The following is a 24,508-nucleotide window of genomic DNA, read 5'->3' as shown; positions in this document are numbered from 1 at the left end:
AAAGATATTCTTACAAATTTAAATTAATCTAATCCATTATTTTATTGTTAATATTCATACTAACTCTTTCATGATCAAACCATTACAGTTAATAACCATTCAAGCGTTTATCCCGAAACACTTCCTTCCTCGCCGAATCAGGTATTGGTTCATGTTGGTTTAGTATTGTTTTTGGTTTATTAACCGGTTTAGGATGGTCCTATTGTAAATATAATTTAAGATGGTTTAGCATATATTATGCTTAAAATAACTTAAATTAAATAATAGTAATATTATGCTTAAAATATAATTTTAGAGAGTTTTTAAATATAGTTTACAGCACATTATAGGGGATGAATTTAATTTATTAAATATATTTATTACTTAAAAGTAAGTTTTTTAAAAAACATACTGAGTTATAAATATCAATTATGGATTGGTGAGTATAACATGAAGACAAAACTATAAATATTTGATTTTCAAGATAAGAAATTCAGCTTTTATTCAGTTACTCAATATATAATATCTTAAATTTTTTTTTTTTAAATATACATAAATTTATATATATAGATTAATCTTCCAAACTTAAACTATTATATTATATATGAATGATGTTTTTAAATAAAAATAATTTCTGATTAAAAACAAAAATAAAAACAACAAATGGTTATTTTCAAATAATGGAAGTAATTTACATTATACTATCATTTAACAAGTATTAGATATGTTTTGATATATCATTATTTTCTATATCCAGAAAACAATAAATTGTTAAACATCAATATCATCTAGGTTAAGTATACGAACAACACAAATTCAAACATCAAAAAATATTTACATAAACATTATAATACAATAATTTAATCAAAAAATACAATTCAAAAAAAAATATTCAAAAGAATAGTTATATACTTAATATTTGAAAATCAAAGATATTTTTGCTAAAATTGTACTTACCTAGCCAAGGAGATCGACCATCTTTTTACGGATGGATCGATTGTTGAGCATGTGGTCGATCCGAAAATATTCTACAGTTTAATTAAATATCTAAAACATTTATTTCAACACTCAACGGATAGTTTTGCTAAATATGATAACTAGATAGCCAACAAAATTACAAAAAAGATATTTAAATAGTAAAAAATATATTAATTTAACGTGTTAAAATTTAAAAATAAATTTTAATTATGACATGCATCTTAACATTTATATAAATATATATCATACCTTAAATATAAATAATTTAACAATTTAAATTAGAAAAATAATAAAAATCCCGGGCGTAGCCCGGGCGTAGCCCGGATTAATCCCTAGTAACTCTATTTGTACCTAAGATCATTGACTTTTAATTAAATTAATCGGGTGACTATAAGGTTTCTTTGAATATGTCTTGTTTGAATAGTAAAATAAAGAAAGACTGCAACAGAAAAGGGGTTCATCAATGTAGTTAGTGTTGGCATGAATCTGAACCACCCCTCTAATTTGTCATATAAGCTACGGTTAACTAAAAGCTATTTCACATAAGCTATACGGTTAAAAAAAAAAGATAAAGCAAATTTTTGATACTCTTAAAATCTCCACTAAAGGCTTGAAGATTTGTGTGAACAAACAAAAATCTTCTTCTATTCTGTTTTCAATATTAGGATCGATGTAAACTGACAAGAATTCAACCCCTCTATGATTCACAACTCTTCATGTCATCGGTTTGTTGGTGGAAGAGAGCACAATGGTGACATTGTTGTTGTGAGGAAGTGTTGGAACCACCACGTCTTCAATTTTGAAGTTAAGGAAATGTTCATCCAACAATACAACCATCTTGTCTAGTTTCTCGGTGTTCTTAAGCACAAGTTCCACTAATGAAGCCACATGCTCAGATTTCAAATCCTTACGGTACTTGTTCCAAGAGGCTCCATCTTTTGATCTCCAGCATTTGTTCACGTTAAAGCCTTGTGATTTCAAGTACTTGTCAAGAAACTCCACCTGTATAATAGAAAATACAAAATCGGTTCATGGATATATTCGAACTCGATGATAGCTGTATAAAAGAGGTTAATGGTGAATATACCAGCATGTAGAAGCGAACCCTTCCTTCTACTACGGTTAACTTTTCTAAATCAGGTGAGTTTTGTAACAGTCTTTCTATGCCAGGAATAATATATTGACAGATCTCTGTATCAAGAGTCAATGCTTTGACCTTGAACATCGGGAAAGGAACACCATGAATCTCAGCAAGAGACAAAATCTAACAGAATAAACAATTCAAACGTTGATCGGTAAAAGAACACCAACTGAGTTTTAGGCATTAGAGACATTAGAGAATGCAATATATAATATGAGCCCAAAAACATATATACTTGAGTAAAGTTTTTTGTGACGTTTTTTTAACCATGTGATCTACCAAAAATTTTACCTGAGTAAAGTTTCTCCCAAGCGTAAGCTTCTCTGCGTTCTTTAACTTTTCTAGCATCTTTAGCACCATGCCTTGGAGAAAATCACCATTAAATTCACGGTACAATGAGTTTTTTGTGATGTCACAATTGCATGACTCCAGATTAGCTTCGGTCAAAGAAGCGACATCAACCAAAGTACATGATAACTGAGAGTCATGCAATTTTAGACAATGGATGTGTGGTGCCAAAATCTTCCTTGGCCCCTGAACCGGCAAGTGACGTATTACTTCTAATATTCTCAGACGTAGAAATTTGCTGAGATCAAGAATCTTTAGTTCACCGCATTCATACAATCTTAAGTATTTGAGAACCGGACAACCGGATAGAATCTTAGCTAAGAATTCATCAAAGAGACTACAATTAGTCAAGGATAATTTCTGCAAGGATGTCCAAGATACAGTGTACTCGAGAGAAAAAATCGTATGTCGATCATAGCTTAACGTAATGTCAAGTTGCTTGAAAGAATAAGTGTAGTAGAAGAAATCAGGAAGCTTATATTTATAATAATGATGAAGAAAATTCAGGGATAAATTCTCAACGTCGCGTGACATGGCGCCCTCGATCCAACTATCAATGTGGGGAATGTTCCCCATCATGGTGGTTATAATGAGGTGAAAACTCTTTGTCTTGGTAGCTTTGTAGCGAGTTAGGGTTTCGTTTACCGATGCTGCCGTCTGTGTATCCACATCTAAGGAGATAGAAGGTATATCGCACCATACATGCCTCCATCGTCTAGACAAGAGGGAAGTAGTTATGGCTAGTTTGGTTGGAATAAAGCATAGTATGTCTTGGAGGATCACATCTGGTAAAGTGCTGATCAAGTCTACATCTCCTTCGATTATCTTGTCGCCGGCCATCTTCATCTGGTACATATATTCTTAGAGCTCAACTTTTATGTATATGGCACTCTTAAAAACCATATATAATCTTATCTTTCTCAATCTTAGTGAACCTCATAGTATCTCACAGATTTTATATTAGTAGTTTAGTACTGTAATCTAGTTTTATTAAATAGATAACTTTTATTTTTAAACTTAAGCAACTCACATAATGGCATTTGGCAGTAAAATATCTAATGATTTTAATTTCACATAATGAAAACATTTGCTGGTTAATAAATAGTTTCAGATTCTCACGTATTTGTATTTAATTAAGTATATAATTTTTTATAAAATATTAATTTAATTTGGTTTAAAACTCAGTTAAGATACTTTCAAAATGAAGCTCTTTCTATATTTTATAAAACATTTATAATACAAAAACGTTAGAATCTGAAACTATTTATTTACCAAAATATGTTGTCATTATGTGAGTAGCTTATGGCAGATTTTAAGCTCTTCATTATGTTAATAAAGAGCTTCATTTTAAAAGTATCTTAACTGAGTTTCAAACCAAATTGAATTAATATTTTATAAAAAAATATATAGTTAATTAAATAAAAATACGTTAGAATCTAAAACTATTTAATAACCAACAAATGTAAAAAGAAAAATAGCTGAAAAAAATTTTTCGTTTCCAAACTAGCTTATAATGGCCAAAATGACCAAATTAAATTTCATTAAAGAGGTATAGCATAATTACGCTTATTTCTACAAACATATTAAATAGCTAAATATTTAAATAAATATTTTTAAACATTTGATTTTTTCTCTTTATTTTGGAAATTATTTTTTATAAAAAAATTTTTTAAAAAAATCTTTTAAATAATCTAGGAAACATTAATAAATGTGTTTGATAAGTTCTTGATTTTATGTTATATGCTTAATTAGAAAATATTACTGAATAAGTATAATATCTTCATAATATTTAGAAATATATTGATAAATATGTATAATATCTTCATAAAAATTTATTTAAATAAATTTGTTTAAGAAAAAAAAGAGTTGAATTATTTCAAGTATCAAATGTTTCTTGTTAATGAGTAAGGAAAGGTTGAATAGGAATCATTGTGGGTTTATAAAAAAAGAAAATTATCTATGCAAGAATCAGTTAAAGAAAGTATTGTAAAGAATGATTTAGGTCATTTGATGGTGATCTTATTTGGTTAGTCAAAATCAACATCACATGACCGTTTATTTATTTGCCTTAGTCTAAGATCACCATCAAATGATGGTTTATTTATTTGGCTTAGTCAAAGATCACCATCAAAGGACATTAAAAGTTTAGGAGAGATTATTGGGAGATGAATTTGTGTAGAGTTTGTGAATTTTGAGAGTTAATAGATTTTTAAAAATTTATATACGTTGACTTATGAAATTTGATCATAACTTTTTTAGATTGATATAAATTTTCAAGAATTTTTATTACATCTTTTCTATCATTTTTTTTTGTAAAATAAATATAGAATCTATTTATTTTCTAAATTATATAGCATGATTATTGATTTTGTTCTTTCAAATTAAAAAGAAAATAATACCGATACATACAAAATTGAAAAAATAAATAAATAGCTATTTAAAAAAAATTGTCACAAAAAGAGCATAAGAAAAAAGAAAATGACCAGAAGAAGTTTCATTAAAAAGGTAAAAGACTAATTTACCCCTTGCTATATAGATGTATAAGTAATAAAAAATAATAAAGAGTTGTTTTATATAATTTTGAATTATATGTTTTTAAATTGGAACATTTTTATTATTTTTCTATTTTTTTTCAAAAATATTTTTTTCAAATTTTCTTTTTAAAATTCGAAAATGTTTTTTGAAACTATTTAAAAAAAATATTTTAAAATAAGTTTTTTAAATGTAATTATTAATATTTTTATTAAAACAATAATATTACTAAAAATAATTATGTATTCAAAAATGTAATAGTATATAAATGTAGTGAATTATAGTTTTGAACATATAATTTGGATTTAAGGTACAATAGATATTTGGTAAGAATAATTATTTTGTTTTCTAGTTTTTTACCACAAGGATTTTGAAAATCACATGGATACATATGATATTTTGAAAGTCGAGTCTTATGAGTAAAAATGAATAGAATTCATCTCCCAATAACACTAGATTTAGTTAGAATTAGAGAATCAATAATAACTAAATTTTTTGAATAATAAAAAATTTGAATGGATTTTGAAATTTTTTAAACCAATAACAATGGATAGTACTAAGATTTTTGAAATCCAATAACCAATAACAATGGATTCTTAAAAATTTTAAAATTCATGAGAATGGATTTCATGTATTTAAAATTCATGAAAATTTTAAATTCATTTTTCTCTAACTACTTTTTCTAATTTCTTTAAATCTTTTTATTTTAAAAACATAATATATTTTGACAATAATTTTTTTTTAAAATATCGAATTTGAAATAATAAAATTCTATTGGTTGATGAACGTAGAGGTTCATTCAAGAATAACTCTATTTGTACCTAAGATCATTGACTTTTAATTAAATTAATCGGGTGACTATAAGGTTTCTTTGAATATGTCTTGTTTGAATAGTAAAATAAAGAAAGACTGCAACAGAAAAGGGATTCATCAATGTAGTTAGTGTTGGCATGAATCTGAACCACCCCTCTAATTTGTCATATAAGCTACGGTTAACTAAAAGCTATTTCACATAAGCTACACGGTTAAAAAAAAAAGATAAAGCAAATTTTTGATACTCTTAAAATCTCCACTAAAGGCTTGAAGATTTGTGTGAACAAACAAAAATCTTCTTCTATTCTGTTTTAAATATTAGGATCGATGTAAACTGACAAGAATTCAACCCCTCTATGATTCACAACTCTTCATGTCATCGGTTTGTTGGTGGAAGAGAGCACATTGGTGATATTGTTGTTGTGAGGAAGTGTTGGAACCACCACGTCTTCAATTTTGAACTTATGGAAATGTTCATCCAACAATACAACCATCTTGTCTAGTTTTTCGGTGTTCTTAAGCACAAGTTCCATTAATGAAGCCACATGCTCAGATTTCAAATCCTTACAGTACTTGTTCCATGCGGCTCCATCTTTTGATCTCCAGCATTTGTTCACGTTAAAGCCTTGGGATTTCAAGTATTTGTCAAGAAACTCCACCTGTATAATAGAAAATACAAAATCGGTTCATGGATATATTCGAACTCGATGATATCTGTAAAAAAGAGGTTAATGGTGAATATACCCGCATGTAGAAGCGAACCCTTCCTTCTACTACGGTTAACTTCTCTAACTCAGGTGGGTTTTGTAACAGTCTTTCTATGCCAGGAATAATATATTGACAGATCTTTTTTTTTTTTTTTTGATCAAATATATTGACAGATCTCTGTATCAAGAGTCAATGCTTTGACCTTGAACATCGGGAAAGGAACACCATGAATCTCAGCAAGAGACAAAATCTAACAGAATAAACAATTCAAACGTTGATCGGTAAAAGAACACCAACTGAGTTTTAGGCATTAGAGACATTAGAGAATGCAATATATAATATGAGCCCAAAAACATATATACATGAGTAAAGTTTTTTGTGACGTTTTTTTAACCATGTGATCTACCAAAAATTTTACCCGAGTAAAGTTTCTCCCAAGCGTAAGCTTCTCTGCGTTCTTTAACTTTTCTAGCATCTCTAGCACCCTGACTTGGAAAAAATCACCATTAAATTCACGGTACAATGAGAGAAGGGAAATTTCCAGATTAGCTTCGGTCAAAGAAGCGACATCAACCAAAGTACATGATAAGTGAGAGTCATGCAATTTTAGACAATGGATGTGTGGTGCCAAAATCTTCCTTGGCCCCTGAACCGGCAAGCGACGTATTACTTATAATATTCTCAGACGTAGAAATTTGCTTAGATCAAGAATATTTAGTTGACCGCATTCATACAATCTTAAGTATTTGAGAACCGGACAACCGGATAGAATCTTAGCTAAGAGTTCATCAAAGAGACTACAATTAGTCAAGGATAATTTCTGCAAGGATGTCCAAGATACAGTGCACTCGAGAGGAAAAATCGTATGTCGATCATTGTTGAGATACGTCTAGATAAGTCCTATGTTTATGGAGAATATTATGTAGATATTATAGATAAGTACCAATATTGTTGGGAAACATATCTTGAGTTGTACGTATGTATATAAGGAGATCTCCTCCCATTGAATAAAGCACACAGTTTATCTAAAGCTCTCGTTTACTTTACATGGTATCAGAGCCACACATACTTTAAATTTCTTTTTTTCGTTTATCATGGGTGAGAAATCCGATTCCGTTGTTGCCGTGGTGAAGAAGTTACCTTTGCCGTATGTACTGGCGTCTTCGGACAATCCAGGGGTTTCAATCTCGCCTGTGCAGCTTACTGGAGAAAACTATGCTGAATGGGCCTCCGAGTTGGAGAACTCCTTGCGCGCGAAGCGTAAATTTGGTTTCGTTGATGGAACGTTGCCAAAACCATCAGCTGATTCTGATGATCTTGATGCATGGAATACGGTGAATTCTATGGTAATTGGGTGGATAAGGACATCAATCTCGCCTAAGATTCGCTCAACTGTTACGTTTGCGTCTGATGCTCACAAGTTGTGGAGTGATTTGATGCAGCGTTTCTCGATTGGGAACGCGGTGCGTGCTCATCAGATACGGGCCGAGTTGGCTGCGTGTAGACAAGACGGTATGAGCGTTATGGACTACTTTGGAAAGCTCTCCATCAGGTGGGAGGAGTTGCTTACTTACAAACCATTGCCGAAGTGTACATGCTCTGCTCTACAGAATATTGTGAAGGAGCATGAAGAAGAGAGTGTCCATCAGTTCTTGATGGGTCTTGATGAAGTTAGATTTGGAAATGTGGTGACAAATATAATATCCATGGAGCCACTTCCTGATCTTAATAGTGTTTATCAACGGGTCGTTCGTGAGGAAAGAAGAATGGCATCTGCTCGATCTGACGCAAAATCAGAGGTGGTTGGTTTTAGCGCAAAGACAGAGCAAGATTTGGTTAGCGGTTTCAATGCAGCTGCTTTAACTACTGCTCGTTCAGCGATCGTCTGTTCACATTGTGGTCGCAGTGGTCACGAGAAGAAAGAGTGTTGGCAGATTATTGGTTTTCCTGAATGGTGGTTGGAGAAAAATCAAAATCAATCTGATCGTGGGAACAGATCTTTGAACTCTAGAGGAAGAGGAGGTTCTTCTATGCGAGGACGAGGGGGACGTGGTAGTTCTTCTCAGCAGCAACAGTCTCAGTACCAGTCTAATGCTGCACAAGCTCCAGCTTCTGGTACATTCCCAACGTTTACCGCCGAGCAATGGGCGTCGCTCTCACAACTGCTCGAGCAACAGAAACCAACTCCAGTTCCTGATCGTTTGAACGGTAAGGTTCAGACTGGTGAAGTCATACTTGACTCAGGGGCATCGCACCATATGACTGGTGATGTTCATGTCCTCGAGTCAGTAAAATCTATTCCGCCTGTTCCTGTCTCCTTTGCTGACGGGAGTGTGGTTTATGTGACCAAGTGTGGTTGCTTGTCTTTGTCGAAAGATATCTCTTTGGAGAATGTGTTATTTGTTCCAAACTTGAACTGTACCCTGCTCTCAGTTGCCAAGATGTTAAAGCAAACTGGTTGTTTCGCGGTTTTCACTGACACATTGTGTATATTGCAGGACCGTTTTACGAGGATCCTGATTGGAGCCGGTGAAGTAAGGAATGGTGTTTATGTTTATCGAGGAGTCACGATCGCCAGGAGTCACAGAGTAAGAGCTGCTGAGGATCAAGCATTGTGGCACAGGCGTTTGGGACATCCAGCTTTTGGTGTTTTGAGTTTTTTACCGTTTATCTTTAGTGTTAAGAACGTCCATGACAAGTTTGGTGGATGTGAAGTATGTTTTAAGTCGAAACAAACTCGCGAAGTTTTCCATGAAAGTTATAATAAAGCATCTGAAAGTTTTGGTTTAATTCATGTAGACCTTTGGGGTCCTTATCGGATTCCTACTTCGTGTGGCGCAAAGTATTTTTTGACCATTGTTGATGATTTTTCGCGAGCTGTGTGGATATATTTATTGCTTGAGAAAAGCGAGGTGTGTACGGTGCTACCAGATTTTTGTGCCATGGTTCATCGACAGTTTGGAAAGCTTGTCAAGATTATCCGATCAGATAACGGGTCCGAGTTCTTATGTTTGTCACGTTACTTCAATGAAAACGGTATTCTCCATCAGATCTCCTGCGTCGCTACTCCTCAGCAAAACGGGAGGGTCGAGAGAAAGCATAGGCACATCTTGAACGTGGCCAGATCATTGTTGTTTCAATCAAATTTACCTACAAAGTTTTGGGGGGAGAGCATACTGACGGCAGCACACGTGATCAATAGGACTCCATCTAGTCTGTTGAATGGCAAGTCGCCCTATGAATGTTTATATGGAGAGAAGCCATCCTACTCTACTATCAAAACATTTGGATGCTTGTGCTACGTTAGTAAGTACAGTCGAGACAAGGACAAGTTAGGTGAGAGGAGTTTAAAGTGCATTTTTGTAGGATATCCTTATGGGAAGAAGGGATGGCGTCTGTACGATCTCCAGAGTCACAAGTTTCTTATCTCGCGAGATGTTGTGTTCGATGAGGGGACGTTCCCGTACTGTGAAAATGAAACAGAGTCCTCTGTTCAAATTCCTATGATTGCTGCTCCAGTTGATGATGATGATGTCTCTGAACATCGGGAGAGTAGTGCAACACCAGCACCAGTGGAGATGTCTGTTGCGACACCTGTGTTACCGGCAGTAGGGTCGCAAGTGGCATATGAGACTCAGGATGAGCCGCAAGTTGAGCCGCAAGTTGAGCCTGAGACTCATGATGAAGTGCTCGAAGTTTCAGCAACTACTGAGATGGGTAGAGGTCAGCGCCAAAAGACTACTTCAGTGCGACTTAAAGACTATGTCACGTACAATGCAAAGGCATTGACATCTACTCTCGATAAACATACACCTCCAGACCTCATCGGCTCCCAGACCTCACAAACGAGTCCAGGTACTCCCTATCCCATTGAGCATTATATAACAGATGACATGTTTTCTGCGTATCATCGTGTTTTCTTAGCAGCAGTATCTGCTGGGGTTGAGCCTAAAAGTTTCAAAGAAGCTATGGAGGATGAGATCTGGCGTAATGCTATGTCATGTGAGATTACATCTCTCGAAGGACAGCACACTTGGGATCTTACACATCTCCCTCCGGGCAAAACAGCTCTTATCAGTATGTGGGTCTATAAACTGAAATTCAATGCTGATGGAACAGTAGAAAGACCTAAGGCACGTCTGGTGGTGTGCGGAAACAGACAAGTTGAAGGGGTGGACTACGGTGAGACCTTTGCTCCTGTTGCTAAGCTTACGACAGTACGCACTTTATTTAAAATTGCAGCAGTCAAAGGATGGGAGGTTCATCAGATGGATGTGTGCAACGCTTTCCTTCATGGTGATTTTGAGGAGGAAGTGTACATGAGACCGCCACCAGGATATAAAACTGATGATCCGACACTGGTGTGTAAGCTCCGCAAGTCGCTGTACGGTCTCAAGCAGGCTCCCAGATGTTGGTTCGCGAAGCTAAGTCAAGCGTTGTTGAAGTTTGGTTTTATACAGTCTTATGAAGACTATTCTCTCTTCACATACATTAGAGGGGAGGACAGTTTGCGAGTTCTTATATATGTGGATGATTTGATCATATGCTGCAACAACTTAGGCATGTTGGTCAAGTTTAAGGAATATCTCAGTAACTGTTTTCGAATGAAAGATCTTGGCAAAGCCAAGTATTTCCTTGGTATTGAGGTTTCAAGAGGGACAGGCGGTTTCTTTCTCTCTCAACGAAAATATGCCCTCGATATCATTGCAGACGCTGGGCTTCTCGGGTGTAAGCCTCTTTCTATTCCGGTGGAGCAGAACCACACGTTGCTGTCTGATAAAAGTCCCTTCTATGAAGAACCGGTTCGGTTTAGACGTATAGTGGGTCGTCTAGTCTACTTATGCATCACACGACCAGAGCTTTGCTATGCAGTGCATGTGTTATCACAAGTGATGCATCAACCACGTAAGGGTCACTGGGATGCTGTGGTAAGGGTCCTTCGTTATCTCAAAGGCACGCCTGGTCAAGGTATCATGTTAACTTCGGAGAGCTCGCTCCGAGTACAAATTTGGTGTGATTCTGATTGGAACTCGTTTCCTCGCACTCGTCGGTCTTTGTCTGCGTTTGTAGTTCAGATTGGTGGTTCTCCAGTTGCATGGAAGACAAAGAAACAAGACACGGTGTCGCATTCTTCGGCGGAGGCCGAGTACAGAGCCATGTCAGATGCTCTCAAGGAGTTAAAATGGATGAAACGTTTACTTGCAGATTTTGGCGTTTATCAGAATGGGCCAATGGATATGTATTGCGATAGCAAGTCAGCAATATACATCGCTGCTAACCCGGTGTTTCACGAACGAACAAAACATATTGAGTCAGACTGTCATGCGGTTCGTGATGCTGTGAAGAGTCGTCTGATTACCACACGCCATGTACGGACTACTGAGCAATTGGCGGACATACTTACTAAAGGGTTGGGGCGGTATAGCTTTGATTACATATTGTCCAAGTTGGGAGTTTGTGACTTACACTCTCCAACTTAAGGGGGAGTGTTGAGATACGTCTAGATAAGTCCTATGTTTATGGAGAATATTATGTAGATATTATAGATAAGTACCAATATTGTTGGGAAACATATCTTGAGTTGTACGTATGTATATAAGGAGATCTCCTCCCATTGAATAAAGCACACAGTTTACCTAAAGCTCTCGTTTACTTTACAATCATAGCTTAACGTTATGTCAAGTTGCTTGAAAGAAGAAGTGTTGTAGAAGAAATCAGGAAGCTTATATTTATAATAATGACGAAGAAAATCCAGGGATAAATTCTCAACGTTGTGTGACATGGCGCCCTCGATCCACCTGTCAATGTGGGGAATGTTCCCCATCATGGTGGTTATAATGAGGTGAAAACTCTTTGTCTTGGGAGCTTTGTAGCGAGTTAGGGTTTCGTTTACCGATGCTGCCGTCTGTGTATCCACATCTAAGGAGATAGAAGGTATCTCACACCATACATGCCTCCATCGTCTAGACAAGAGGGAAGTAGTTATGGCTAGTTTGGTTGGAATAAAGCATAGTATGTCTTGGAGGATCACATCTGGTAAAGTGCTGATCAAGTCTACATCTCCTTCGATTATCTTGTCGTCGGCCATCTTCATCTGGGACATATATTCTTAGAGCTCAACTTTTATGTAATCTTATCTTTCTCAATCTTAGTGAACCTCATATTATCTAACAGATTTTATATTAGTAGTTTAGTACTGTAATCTAGTTTTATTAAATTATTTTTAAACTTAAGCTACTCACATAATGGCATTTGGCAGTAAAATATCTAATGATTTTAATTGTCACATAAAAACAGATTCATTTTGAAAGTATCTTAACTGAGTTTTAAACCAAATTAAATTAATATTTTATAAAAAATTATATACTTAATTAAATACAAATATGTTAGAATCTGAAACTATTTATTAACCAACAAATGTAAAAATAAAAATAGCCGAAAACAAATTTTCGTTTCCAAACTAGCTCATAATGGCCAAAATGACCAAATTAAATTTCATTAAAGAGGTAAAGCACAATTACACTTTTTCTACAGACATATAAAATAGCTAAATATTTAAATAAATATTTTTAAACATTTGATTATTTCTCTTTAATATTATTTTGGAAATTATTTTTTTATAAAAATTTAAAATTGTTTTTCTTTTAAATAATATAGGAAACATTACTAAATATGTTTTATAAATTCTTGAATTTAAGTTATATGCTTAATTAGAAAATATTACTGAATAAGTATAATATCTTCATAATATTTAGAAATATATTGATAAATATGCATAATATCTTCATAAAAATTTATTTTTAATAAATTTGTTTAAGAAAAAAAATAAAGAAGTTGAATTATTTCAAGTATCAAATGTTTCTTGTTAATGAGTAAGAAAAGTTTGAATAGGATTCATTGTGGGTTTTTTTTTTGTCATTATGGTGATTCAAATAGTGTATCGCAAGTACAAGACTTGGAAACTAAGAAACAATTTGGAACCAATAGGCCCTGAAAGATAACCCCAAACAGTTGGGAAAACCAAAGTAAAGGCAACTTCAAAATGCTAAAAGAACACAGGAGGCGCCAGCAAGTGCAGAGAAGTTTAGTTGTCCCGAGTTGCTTCCATCAGTAGGAATGAACTAAGCCACTGCGGACCAGACCTTGCCACATACGATTGATGGCGATGATCCCTTATCACACTACACGCAATTTCATATGCCGCAACATTACTTGAAACAGGAACCATTAGCAATCTACTTCCCACCAGTGAGTGGACGGCTCTGAGAATATCATAACAGACTTGATATGTACATGGGTGATCAAGAGGATTGGTAAGAGCACCAGCAGCTTCAGTCGAGGAAAATTCAATCATGACATTTTTAAACTTGAGGTCTTTCATAGCTTCTGTTGACCGAGTAAGAGCAAGAAGACACCCTGCAAAGAAGTAACTCCAAAAAGGAAAATTATGTATGCAAGAATCAGTTAAAGAAAGTATTGTAAAGAATGATTTGGGTCATTTGAGTGATCTTATTTGGTTAGTCAAAATCACCATCAAATGACATTTTATTTATTTGGCTTAGTCCAAGATCACCATCAAATGATGGTTTATTTATTTGGCTTAGTCAAAGATCACCATCAAAAGACAATAACTAAAATTTATTCTAAATTAATTGTAAATGCATGACTAGTTTGGATGACAATACACATCTGAAAGCTAAAGAATTTTTCATTCTTAGCTACAGTTTTAATTAGCGTACCAAATCCAAAAATTTGAACTGAACATGATCCGATAAAAATGAATTTGAACCAATTTGAACTTAAAAATATTTTGTTCTACAGTATTTTGGGTTATAGGTTTTATCCGAACTGAATCCAAACCTGATCTCAAACCCAAATGTATATTCGGAAAGTCTGAAATATTAAAAATCTCAAAAGAATTTGTTCTAAATCCGATGTCGATCCATAATAGGTATCCAAAGTACACTAAGATATTATTAAGTACCTGAAATAATCATATATTACATGAATTATTAATTCAAATACTTAGTTTAATATATGTTTTTGATATTTGGTCAATATTGATGTTTTTATGTTTTGACAATTGCATTTGAAGTTCAGTTATAATAAGTTTGCTTCTAAATTTTAAACAATGTTTCTTAAGTTTATAGAGTTGATAGTTGTTAATTTTATTGTATGTTTTATTATGTATGATTTTCGCTCTTACAAAGCTTTTATTTGCCATGATATGTCTCATGTTGTCACATATAGTACCAGGACAAGTCTCGTATGAATGATAGATAGACGAGTCTCCGAAAATTATTTTAAAAAACAACAATATGGTTTGAGAAAGTTAATACACAAATTCATTGAATAGATTAGAAATATATTGAGTTTAATCAAGTACATGATAATATTTTTAGAAATTGATAATCCGATTAATATCAGGAACCGAATTTATTTTAGATTTAACCAGATCTTGGTCATGTGACTAAGTCGGGACCGAATCCAGACCAAATCCGATCCGGACTTTTATAATATCTGCTGAAATCATGAATCTATAAACTCAAAATTCCAATGAACCGAGCTGAACCTCGATTGCTCAGCCTAGTTTTAATTGAAGGAAGAAAAATAGACTTTTTAAAAGAAAAGAGAAAATAAAAATAGCAAGTGAGATTTTTGTATTGCTAGGGGCTGTTAAAAATCCTAAACCATTCTAAAGCAAAAGATGTTTTCGATCGCAACTTCTTCGTCTTCCCAACTCTTCAATTTTCAAAATTCTCCGAAATCCTTTATCCCCGTCATGTCAGCGGCGTCTGGGTTCAAAACCCTGACGGAGAATTTCACTGTGAAGGTTCGTAAAGCAGAGAACCGCGAACTGAACGTCCCCCTGCTCTCCCCCTTCACCATCGCTTCGTCGCGCCTCGATTCCGTCGGAAACGTCGCGATTCGGATCGAGCTCAGCGGCGGATGCGTCGGCTGGGGAGAAGCTCCGATTTTACCCTCGGTGACGGCGGAGGATCAGCTCACGGCCATGGTTAAATCCCGGGAAGCTTGCGAGCTTCTCAGAGAGTTGCCGGAGATGAAGCTGGGTCACGTTCTTGAGGAGATCGGCGGGATTCTACCTGGGCATCGATTTGCATCTGTAAAGTCTCAAGCTTTTTAGTTCTTAGCTTGTTTTTTGCTTAAAGCGTTTAACTTTCATTGTAAATGTATTTGATGAAGAGAATGCTGTTTAATGGATGTGAAAGGTAAGAGCGGGGGTGGAGATGGCTATGATTGATGCTGCTGCTAAGAGCGTTGGAGTTCCCTTGTGGAAACTCTTTGGTGGTGCTTCGAATACAATCACCACCGATATTACAGTTTGGTTCTAACTAACTCTTCCTGTGGTACATACAGTTCCCTTCATTTTCTTGTGTTTGTTTCATGATGGAACTGTAAAGGAACATTATTCAAGTATAGTTTCTCATAGATGTGGATTTGAATGATCTTTCTATGTTCAGATTCCGATAGTTTCTCCAGCTGAAGCTTCATACTTGGCTGCAAAGTACAGAGAAGAAGGGTTTAAAACCTTGAAGCTCAAGGTTGGGAAGAACCTCAAGGCTGATATAGAAGTTCTCCAGGCTATACGTGAAGTCCACCCTACTTGTTCCTTCATTTTGGATGCAAATGAGGGTTATAAAACAGAGGAAGCTGTTGAAGTTCTCCAAAAGCTTCATGGTAAAAACATAACTTTTAATCATTTGCTGGTCTTCAGATATTTAGCCAAGCTCATAACCTGAAGTTGTGTGATTGTTTTTGCTAGAAATGAAGGTTACACCAGTTCTCTTTGAACAGCCTGTCCACAGAGACAATTGGGAAGGTCTCAGGCATGTGACTCGAGTTGCAAAGGACAGATTTGGAGTCTCGGTTGCAGCAGACGAGAGTTGTAGAGACTTGACTGATCTCAAGAGAATCATAAAAGATGATGTTGTAGATGTTGTTAACATCAAACTCGCTAAAAGCGGTGTCCTCGAGGCCCTTGTGGTGATAGAATTGGCTAGATCGTCTGGAATTGAGCTTATGATAGGGGGAATGGTGGAGACTAGACTAGCAATGGGGTTCTCCGGTCACCTTGCTGCTGGCATTGGGTGTTTCAGGTACTGAATATGTAAAAAGACCTCGTTTCTTGTTAATCTGAATGTTAAGATTCTAACAAGTTTAGAGGTTATATGCAGATTCATCGACTTGGACACTCCACTTCTTCTAGCTGGTGATCCCGTTCAAGGTGGCTACAAAGGTAATACTCTTTGATTTCTTCATCTTGCAGCTTGTCCTGTTAAAAATATGCATGGCGTGTATCCCCATCTTTTGTTCAAACTTAACCACTAATGAACTAGTCATGTGAAACGCTAACCATCGATTAAGATTCAAAGTCTAATGAGGGTGGTTTTTGTTGGCAGCACTGGGTGCTGTCTATGAGTTTACAGATGAAGGCGGTCACGGAGGATATCTTCACTGAATGCACTGGCTTTGTGAGGAGTCTACTAGAGTCCTTGTTTATGTAGTTCATAATGAACCAACCTCAAGTTTGATGTTAGTTTTTGTGCTTAAAAAAAGCATTACACCTTGTCCTAAATTTTCAGTTTCCGTTAAATAAGAGAATGTAACTTGCAAGCTTTGTAACATGTTTCCAAATAAATGTAAGACATTCATCCCATTGAACTGATTGGTTTGTTTCTGAAACACACACAACAAAGAGTCATATAAGACCATCGTCTATCTTCAATCCACTTCTATTTTCATCTTTATATATTTTTTTTTAAATAGAAAAATTCTATTATAGAAATAGATTTGTTGCAAACTTGTAATATATACCTATATAATAGAATTTTTCTATTTATAAGAAAAAAAATATAGAGAATTGTTATTTTCATTTCTAAAAATAAAAACAAAAAGTAGAATCTTATTATAATACATACATTGGAGCAAATTTATTTTTATAATAGAGATTTCTATTTTAGAGATGTACATTGGAGATGCTCTAACTCAACATAATTTATACTTTTAAGTATTGGGTATTACATTTTCAGAGTTATTCATTGTTACCATTTACATAGTATCTTGGAGTTTTATCTCTTTTTTAGCCAACAGTTTACTGTAGTCACTAACTAAAATCATTATTATATATTGAAGGTAATGATGAGATTATTTAGGAGATAAATATAAGTTATATGACATATAAATATGTAATTAGTTGAGGTGTTTATCCTAACCAAGTCGGTTAAAGAGGTTGTATAAATACTCTTGTACGTACATGATAAGTTTGTTATGGTATCAGAGCCAGTCCAACACTCTGACCAATTAATCCGGCCCAGACAGTGGTCCGATCATCCCACGAATTGATAGCCCAAAGAAAGCTCAATTACTTCGAAATTTCTAGAAAAATAAAGCATTGTCTCGAAGGGAGTATGATGGCTTATGCAAGATTAATGGTTATACGCACCATTATCTCGAAGGAGGGTATTGGAGAGAAGATCTCACATTAGAAATATGAATGGGAATTGAATAATATATAAGAGACTTAAGCCAAGTCACTTAAAGGTTTCGGGTTTCAACATTCATATGCAGATTATTCCTTGTTCGTTTATTCAAAAGGGAACGTGGAACTTCGGGTGCTCATTTATGTCGATGATTTACTAATATGTGGAAATGACATCGATTTTTTGAGAAAATTCAAAGATCATTTAGGGAGATGCTTTCATATGAAAGACTTAGGAAAGTTAAAGTATTTTTTAGGCATTGAAGTTGGTCGTAGAGCAGAAGGCTTCATGCTTACGCAACACAAGTATACTCTTGATTTGGTCGCAGATGTTGGACTACTAGGCTCGAAACCGGCTGCTACACCTATGGAAATACAACACAAGTTAGCTCTGGATTTGAGTCTGTTTTTGAGTGATGCTGAGAAATACGGGAGGTTGGTTGGTCGTTTGATTTACTTGTCCATTACGCGACCGAATATTTCGTATGCAGTGCATATTCTGTCGCAATTTATGCAGAAACCTCGAGAGATGCGGTGGGATGCTGCTATGAGGGTTGTTCGCTATCTGAAAGGAACAGCTGGTCAAGGGATATTGTTGAGATCTCAGGTTGATACGAGTTTGTCTGTCTACTGCGACGCAGACTGGTCTGCATGTCATGCTTCTAGACGGTCTCTGAGTGCGTATGTGGCATTGGTTGGTGATTCGCCGGTGTCGTGGAAGACTAAGAAGCAGGGAGTTGTGTCACATTCATCAGCTGAGTCGGAGTACAGGTCAATGGCGCAAGCAACTAGAGAAATAAAGTGGCTCAGGAGGCTGTTGCGTGACTTGGGGGCTCCACAATGAAAACCAACTAAGTTGTTTTGTGATAGCAAATCGGCTATACATATAGCGGCCAATCCAGTGTTCCATAAAAGAACCAAACACATAGAATCTGATTGCCATCAAGTCAGGGATGCGATACAAGATAAACTGTTTGAGACGGTCCATGTCAGAACAACTGAGCAACTAGCGGATGTCTTGACTTGGAAGTGCAGTTTGAGTCCTTGTTGTTCAAGTTGGGAGTACGAAACTTTCATCTTCCCAACTTGAGGGTATTGGAGATAATGATAAGATTATTAGGAGATAAGTATAAGTTGTGAGACAGATAAATATGTAATTAGTTGAGATGTTTATTCTAATCCCAAGTCGGTTAAGGAGGTTGTATAAATACTCTTGTACGTACATGAATAAGATCAAGCAATTCTATAAGCTTACATTATATAAATAGAAAATACGAAAATAGTATAACACAATTGGAAATGAAAAGAGTTACTTTTTCAAGAGAGGAAAGTTCAAAATGAGATGTTCTTGCGGAGAAAAGAGACTGTACAGTGGTAGTAGGTGTGGTGGTGACTGGTGAGGCGTGGAAATCTCAATAGATGTTATATCTGGTAAAGGTCCAATTACAAATCAGATTAATTGTATTTTAAAGTTTTGAACTATGAAAATGTTAGCACTAGAATTTTTTTTTGAACAGCCGTTGTTTTTATTTCTAAAGATCACAAGTAAGAGTACATTGCTAGAGCCATAAAACAAAGCTAACAAGCTAAACAGAGTTGGCAATAGATAATTCTACAAATATTTCCTGATTTTTTTTATAAATTGTTTTTTCTTCTGACAATAACCAGGATAAGCTAAAAGAAACACAATCCAAAAAAAACTTTTTTTTTTATCATCTTTCATCTCCAACAAGCATACAATATATTTTCATATAAGCGGGGCAATAATAACAATACAAATCGTGACACTACTCACTAGGCGTGAGAATCTTAAAGTTCATATCACGATCGATGCTTTGGACCCACACTTTTTTATTACTCAATAAAAAAATTGGTAAACATCAAAATTCAAAGTCGAAGACACATGTTTGTATGAGCTACAACTTCAACAACCAATGTGTGAACATGTTTTTTAGTGATCAGCTACTCCTACACTACACACCAAACTTTTGCATGTTCTACCTCCACAAGTGTTTTTGGATCATGATCATATACGCTCTTGCTTCTTCTTTTCATGCTACATTAATGATCTTTCTCCAACGAATGTACACGTTTGAGCTATACATCTTCTAGCTATGTAGACCTTCACAAGATGTTTTGACAAAATCTAGTTGCCTAAGAATACTCAACAACTAATCTTTCCATTAATTTACTACAATTGCGCCAAAAGAAAGAAAACTACAAAAGACGAAGTTTCAATGATTGATTGAGGCAATGATTATCCCCAAACGCACGCTTCTTCTCAAGATATCATCATTTTGTATACGAAAACTATTTGATTATTGATTCTGTTAACATAGTAATTAGTTAGGTTCATATATACATATATACAAGTGCATTTCTCCAAAATATTATTACTATCACAGTGTGTGTGAGGTTGATAGAAGTAATGATGACGAGCCGGCAATATATATTGGGACGACACAAGTACCATCACCGAAAGTCCTCTTCGCCTCCCAAGTCCACGCTTCGACCCCACTTTTCATTTGTTTATGTTTTATTTTTGTTCGGTAAACCTAACACGTTATGGTGTGCTTATTACGATCATGTTAAAATGGTTATGATATCATGTGTGTTTGATAGTAAAAACATCGTTATACTAATTCGTATTAGTCAGTTGTTTTTCTTTGGTTGACAATCTACATATATGAGTTTCTAAGTGCATCTTTCCCCACTTTTAGTGCTCCTTCTCCACTTGGAAATAAAAAGAGGCGTATATAAGTCTAAGAACCCACAAGAAAAGTATTATTTGAAATTTGTATGCTTTTCCCTAATTTTGGCCATTAATCTTGATTGTTTAATGTTCCTTGAGTAGCCAAAAACTCCACAAACCAATTTCTCCCATATATCTCCTTTTATTTGTAAGAGTATCGATCTTCAAAAAATGCTTATAGCTCAGTATTTATGATTCACAACTCGAATTTAAACTGGCTTGAATGATGACAGCATTTTTTTTTTTTTTTTGAACTTAGCTTATGACAACATTTTGTTGTCAAAAAAAAGTAATGATAACAACATTTTCAGAAACTATTAAGTAATGAATTTATTCGCCTCCGGCACACATATAACACACAACACAACTTATCGATGTTTAGTTTTTGATCAAACACTTGACTACAGAAACTACTACATTTTTTTTTAACACATCAGAAACTACTACATTATTTTTTACATGTATTAGTCCAAAGCTGAACTAAAATGATAAGACGCCGCCCTATAAGCAAGCGCACTAATAGATTAATATTTTGAATAAAAATTTCAATCCATGTTTCTTAATAAATTTTTATTTATGAAATACTAACAAAGTGTGTGTTTCAAAAAAAAAAACAAAAAATACTAACAAAGTGTAGAAAAATGTAAAAAAATTTTTTATCACTTTCCGGCTCTATAAAAAGGAAGAGATGCACATATCAAAAACCACAAATACCAGAGCACACTTCCATAAACTTTCAGAACAAACAAAAGAAGAAGAAGAAGAAGAAAAATGGTGATGATCAAGGCTACATGGGTTTCCATCTTCGCCATCGCGGCGGTTCTCCTAGTGATTCTAGCCCCGGCGGCAGAAGCAGTGACGTGCTCGCCAATGCAGCTAAGCCCATGTGCGCAGGCGATAACGTCGTCTTCTCCACCGTCAGCGTTGTGCTGCGCGAAGCTGAAGGAACAGAAGCCATGCCTATGTGGGTACATGAGAAACCCTAGCCTCCGTCGCTTCGTCAGCTCTCCCAACGCTCGTAAAGTCTCTAACCGCTGCAAGCTCCCCATCCCAAGGTGTTGAAAACTCAAAAAACCAAACAGCGTTTGCTATTTGCGATCATCCTATACGTGTTTCAATCCTACTTTTGGTGTGTGTGTCTAAGATTGTTCATTATGATCATGAAGTAGTAGTCTAAAGTAAGTGTTACCCTTAAGAATAACAATGTGTGATGATGCTTGTATGCATCTTATTTCAACTTTTGTTTTTGCTGTCTTATTCTGGTTTATTATCAACTAGTTTTGGCCCCATGCTACGCATGGGAATATTGTTTTGTTACAGAAATACCAAATTTCAGTTTTATATAAATTGTATAATATAACTTGATTTATCTGAAGGAGATGAATATACATAAACAAACCATTAACACACATCTATTATTTGATTAACCACAAACATACTGAGTTATTGCGATTGTGTAAGCCATATAAACTAAAAAGCCAGAACTTTTTATCATCACCATTCAAAATAAGCATATTCAAGCAAATTGAGAACTTTTTAATCAATTTTGAAAAGTTGATGGACTTGTTTTGTTAACGTTTATTTATTTCACCATGCCAGATGTAGCTTTTGCCTATTTCTGTAAAAACGAAAAAAGAAATTTATGATTGAAGTTTAGAAAAAGAGAAATTTATGATTGAACATAAAGAGTTTCGGCATTTTTAAAGTTACCAACCTGACATTCATCAACAAACTTTGGAGTACGCACAACCACCTGTCCACTACAGATTTATGTTTTCTTGTAAAACTATTGTTGCCACCGTTTCTCCATGTCAATATGGATCAAGTATTGTAGAGTCAATAGTGTGAATACGCTCTTTAGATAGAATTAGGGGCTGTTACAAAGAATTTAGGAATCAAAGTTTCTGAAAGCGAGTAGAGTTGAATTAAGTTACTGGTATTGTGAGTTAAATCTTAACTAAAAAGAAATATTAACCGTTCCAAAATCGTGAGAATGAGATCATGGGTGTAGGTATGAGAAATATTAGGGATTTTTAATTTATAAAAAAAATAAAAGCAGTTAAAAGATAAATAAGCAAAACTCACGAAACTGATTGTTGCCATTTAAATTCTTTTGTTTTTGTTTTTTTTCTTAAATTTGTAAACCAAATTCCATGTGTCAGAATTTTATTTGATAGGTGACTTGTGATTTAGTATATAAACTAGTATGTCTCCCGTGCTACGCACCGGGCATTATTATTTACTAATTTTAAAATTATATAATATATAGAATTTACAATAAATATGTTATTGATGTAAAAAATGTTATTTTGAAAGTTAATAATTTGTTCAGACTATTGATGTCATTACTTCTTGTAGTTTTTCTGTTCATCTCTTATGTTTTTTTGTCTTTCTTCATTTTCAGTGATATATTTACTAAGAAGTTTTTATTTTTGCTATAAAAAATTGCTAACATTACATAATGAGATAAAAACGCAAACGGGTATATTGATTCAAAAGTATACCAAACTAATGTAGCCACGTTTTATAAGATTATGAATATGGAAGACGAACTTGAGGCTAAGGTCTTGATCTGAATAGCAGATATAGGCCCTTCTTTTGTTTCTTCTCCACCTAAGTTTTTAAGTCACATATTTTACACCAGATTACTTTTTTTTTTAATAAGAACCACATTAAATTTTTCTTCTGGTGCTTCTCAAATTTATCAGGGGCCTTGTTACTCCTAACTAAGTGTGCATTAAGATGAGCTTTGTACTTTCATTATTTGAATTGTCACCACCAAAAAAAAAACATATTTCAGTAAATTGTGAATTAATTTATTCCACTTTTCAAATGTTATTAACCTGATTGGTTAGGTTTACCTTTTGTATCACGATACTGCATCAAAATACGTAGATTTGCCAATATCTAGAACAACAAAAGAAATGAAATAGAAACTATAAGTAGGTGTTTGATAAAAAAAATAAAACTATAAGTAGGTGAGAGCATAGAAGAAAAAAGGTTCATGAACAAATTAACATTACACAAATTACCAGTTTAGCAAAAAAAAACATTACACAAATTATGATATGAGTGACGAAGTCTTACTAACCTGGGTTTCAACTTTCATCGTCAACTTTTCTGCAACCTTCGCCAAAGAAATTCTGGGTTTTTTGTATTCTTTGAAAAGAACTTATCTCGAAAACTATTGCTGTTCAACTGCTTAGCTTAGCCAGAGATTATATCCATTCAGAATTGTACTCTCGTCGGAAACCAATCCATCTATCTAGTTAAAATTGCAATTTCTTCAGACTTAGAGAGAGAGTAAGTGGAATCATGAGAATTTAGGAAACTGCAATGAATGTACGTAAAGATAAATTTGAATTTATACCATAGTGAGTAAAATCTCAGAAAGATTAACAGTTCCAAAGATCGTGATGGTGTAATGTGAGAAATAAAAGGGATTTTATTTGATGTAGATTTTTATTCTATATTAAAAACAAATAGAAACAGTTTAAGAAACAAAACAGCTTTATTTTTTTATTTTTTTTCATTTAATATTTTCTTTAAACGGAATTGTTTTTTATTGCTTTTAGAAAATTTTCCATGTGGCAATTATTTTTTTTGTTCTTTTAAAGTTATTACACATGGTAATTTCTGATTCATCGTGCGACTTGCGCTTTAGTATATAAGGGATGTAGAGACGTGTAATCATTGAGATGGTATGATATAAGAAAAAAATATTTTCATTTTTTTTTTTTTTTTTTTTTGAGCAACT

At 34.3% G+C, this 24,508-nt stretch overlaps 4 protein-coding genes across 4 annotated transcripts; 3 read left to right on the top strand and 1 right to left on the bottom strand.

The window, feature by feature from the left end:
* Window positions 1-1,135: 1,135 nt before the first annotated feature.
* LOC103869587 (putative F-box/LRR-repeat protein At3g18150) lies at window positions 1,136-3,530 on the bottom strand. Its single transcript, XM_009147665.3, has 3 exons — window positions 2,390-3,530; window positions 2,045-2,221; window positions 1,136-1,959 (listed from the first exon to the last, which is right to left on the bottom strand). Exons 1-3 carry the CDS (start codon window positions 3,299-3,301, stop codon window positions 1,672-1,674), a joined length of 1,377 nt encoding a protein of 458 aa, XP_009145913.2. The 5' UTR covers window positions 3,302-3,530; the 3' UTR covers window positions 1,136-1,671.
* Window positions 3,531-14,851: 11,321 nt separating this feature from the next.
* On the top strand, window positions 14,852-21,988 carry LOC103869585 (L-Ala-D/L-amino acid epimerase). Its single transcript, XM_009147662.2, has 6 exons — window positions 14,852-15,623; window positions 15,730-15,840; window positions 15,982-16,198; window positions 16,284-16,617; window positions 16,696-16,757; window positions 16,921-21,988. Exons 1-6 carry the CDS (start codon window positions 15,207-15,209, stop codon window positions 16,977-16,979), a joined length of 1,200 nt encoding a protein of 399 aa, XP_009145910.1. The 5' UTR covers window positions 14,852-15,206; the 3' UTR covers window positions 16,980-21,988.
* LOC108871902 (uncharacterized mitochondrial protein AtMg00810-like) lies at window positions 18,223-18,843 on the top strand. Its single transcript, XM_018658932.1, has one exon. The coding sequence runs from the start codon at window positions 18,223-18,225 to the stop codon at window positions 18,841-18,843; it is 621 nt and encodes a 206-aa protein (XP_018514448.1).
* On the top strand, window positions 21,442-24,480 carry LOC103869584 (non-specific lipid-transfer protein 2). Its single transcript, XM_009147661.3, has 2 exons — window positions 21,442-22,025; window positions 24,427-24,480. Exon 1 carries the CDS (start codon window positions 21,523-21,525, stop codon window positions 21,811-21,813), a length of 291 nt encoding a protein of 96 aa, XP_009145909.1. The 5' UTR covers window positions 21,442-21,522; the 3' UTR covers window positions 21,814-22,025; window positions 24,427-24,480.
* The last annotated feature ends 28 nt before the right edge of the window (window positions 24,481-24,508 follow it).

This window comes from Brassica rapa, chromosome A05, assembly GCF_000309985.2.
Source record: "Brassica rapa cultivar Chiifu-401-42 chromosome A05, CAAS_Brap_v3.01, whole genome shotgun sequence".
Classification (NCBI taxonomy): Eukaryota; Viridiplantae; Streptophyta; class Magnoliopsida; order Brassicales; family Brassicaceae; genus Brassica; species Brassica rapa.
Note: the sequence above shows the minus strand (reverse complement) of the source record. Positions and strands in the feature narration are given on the sequence as shown.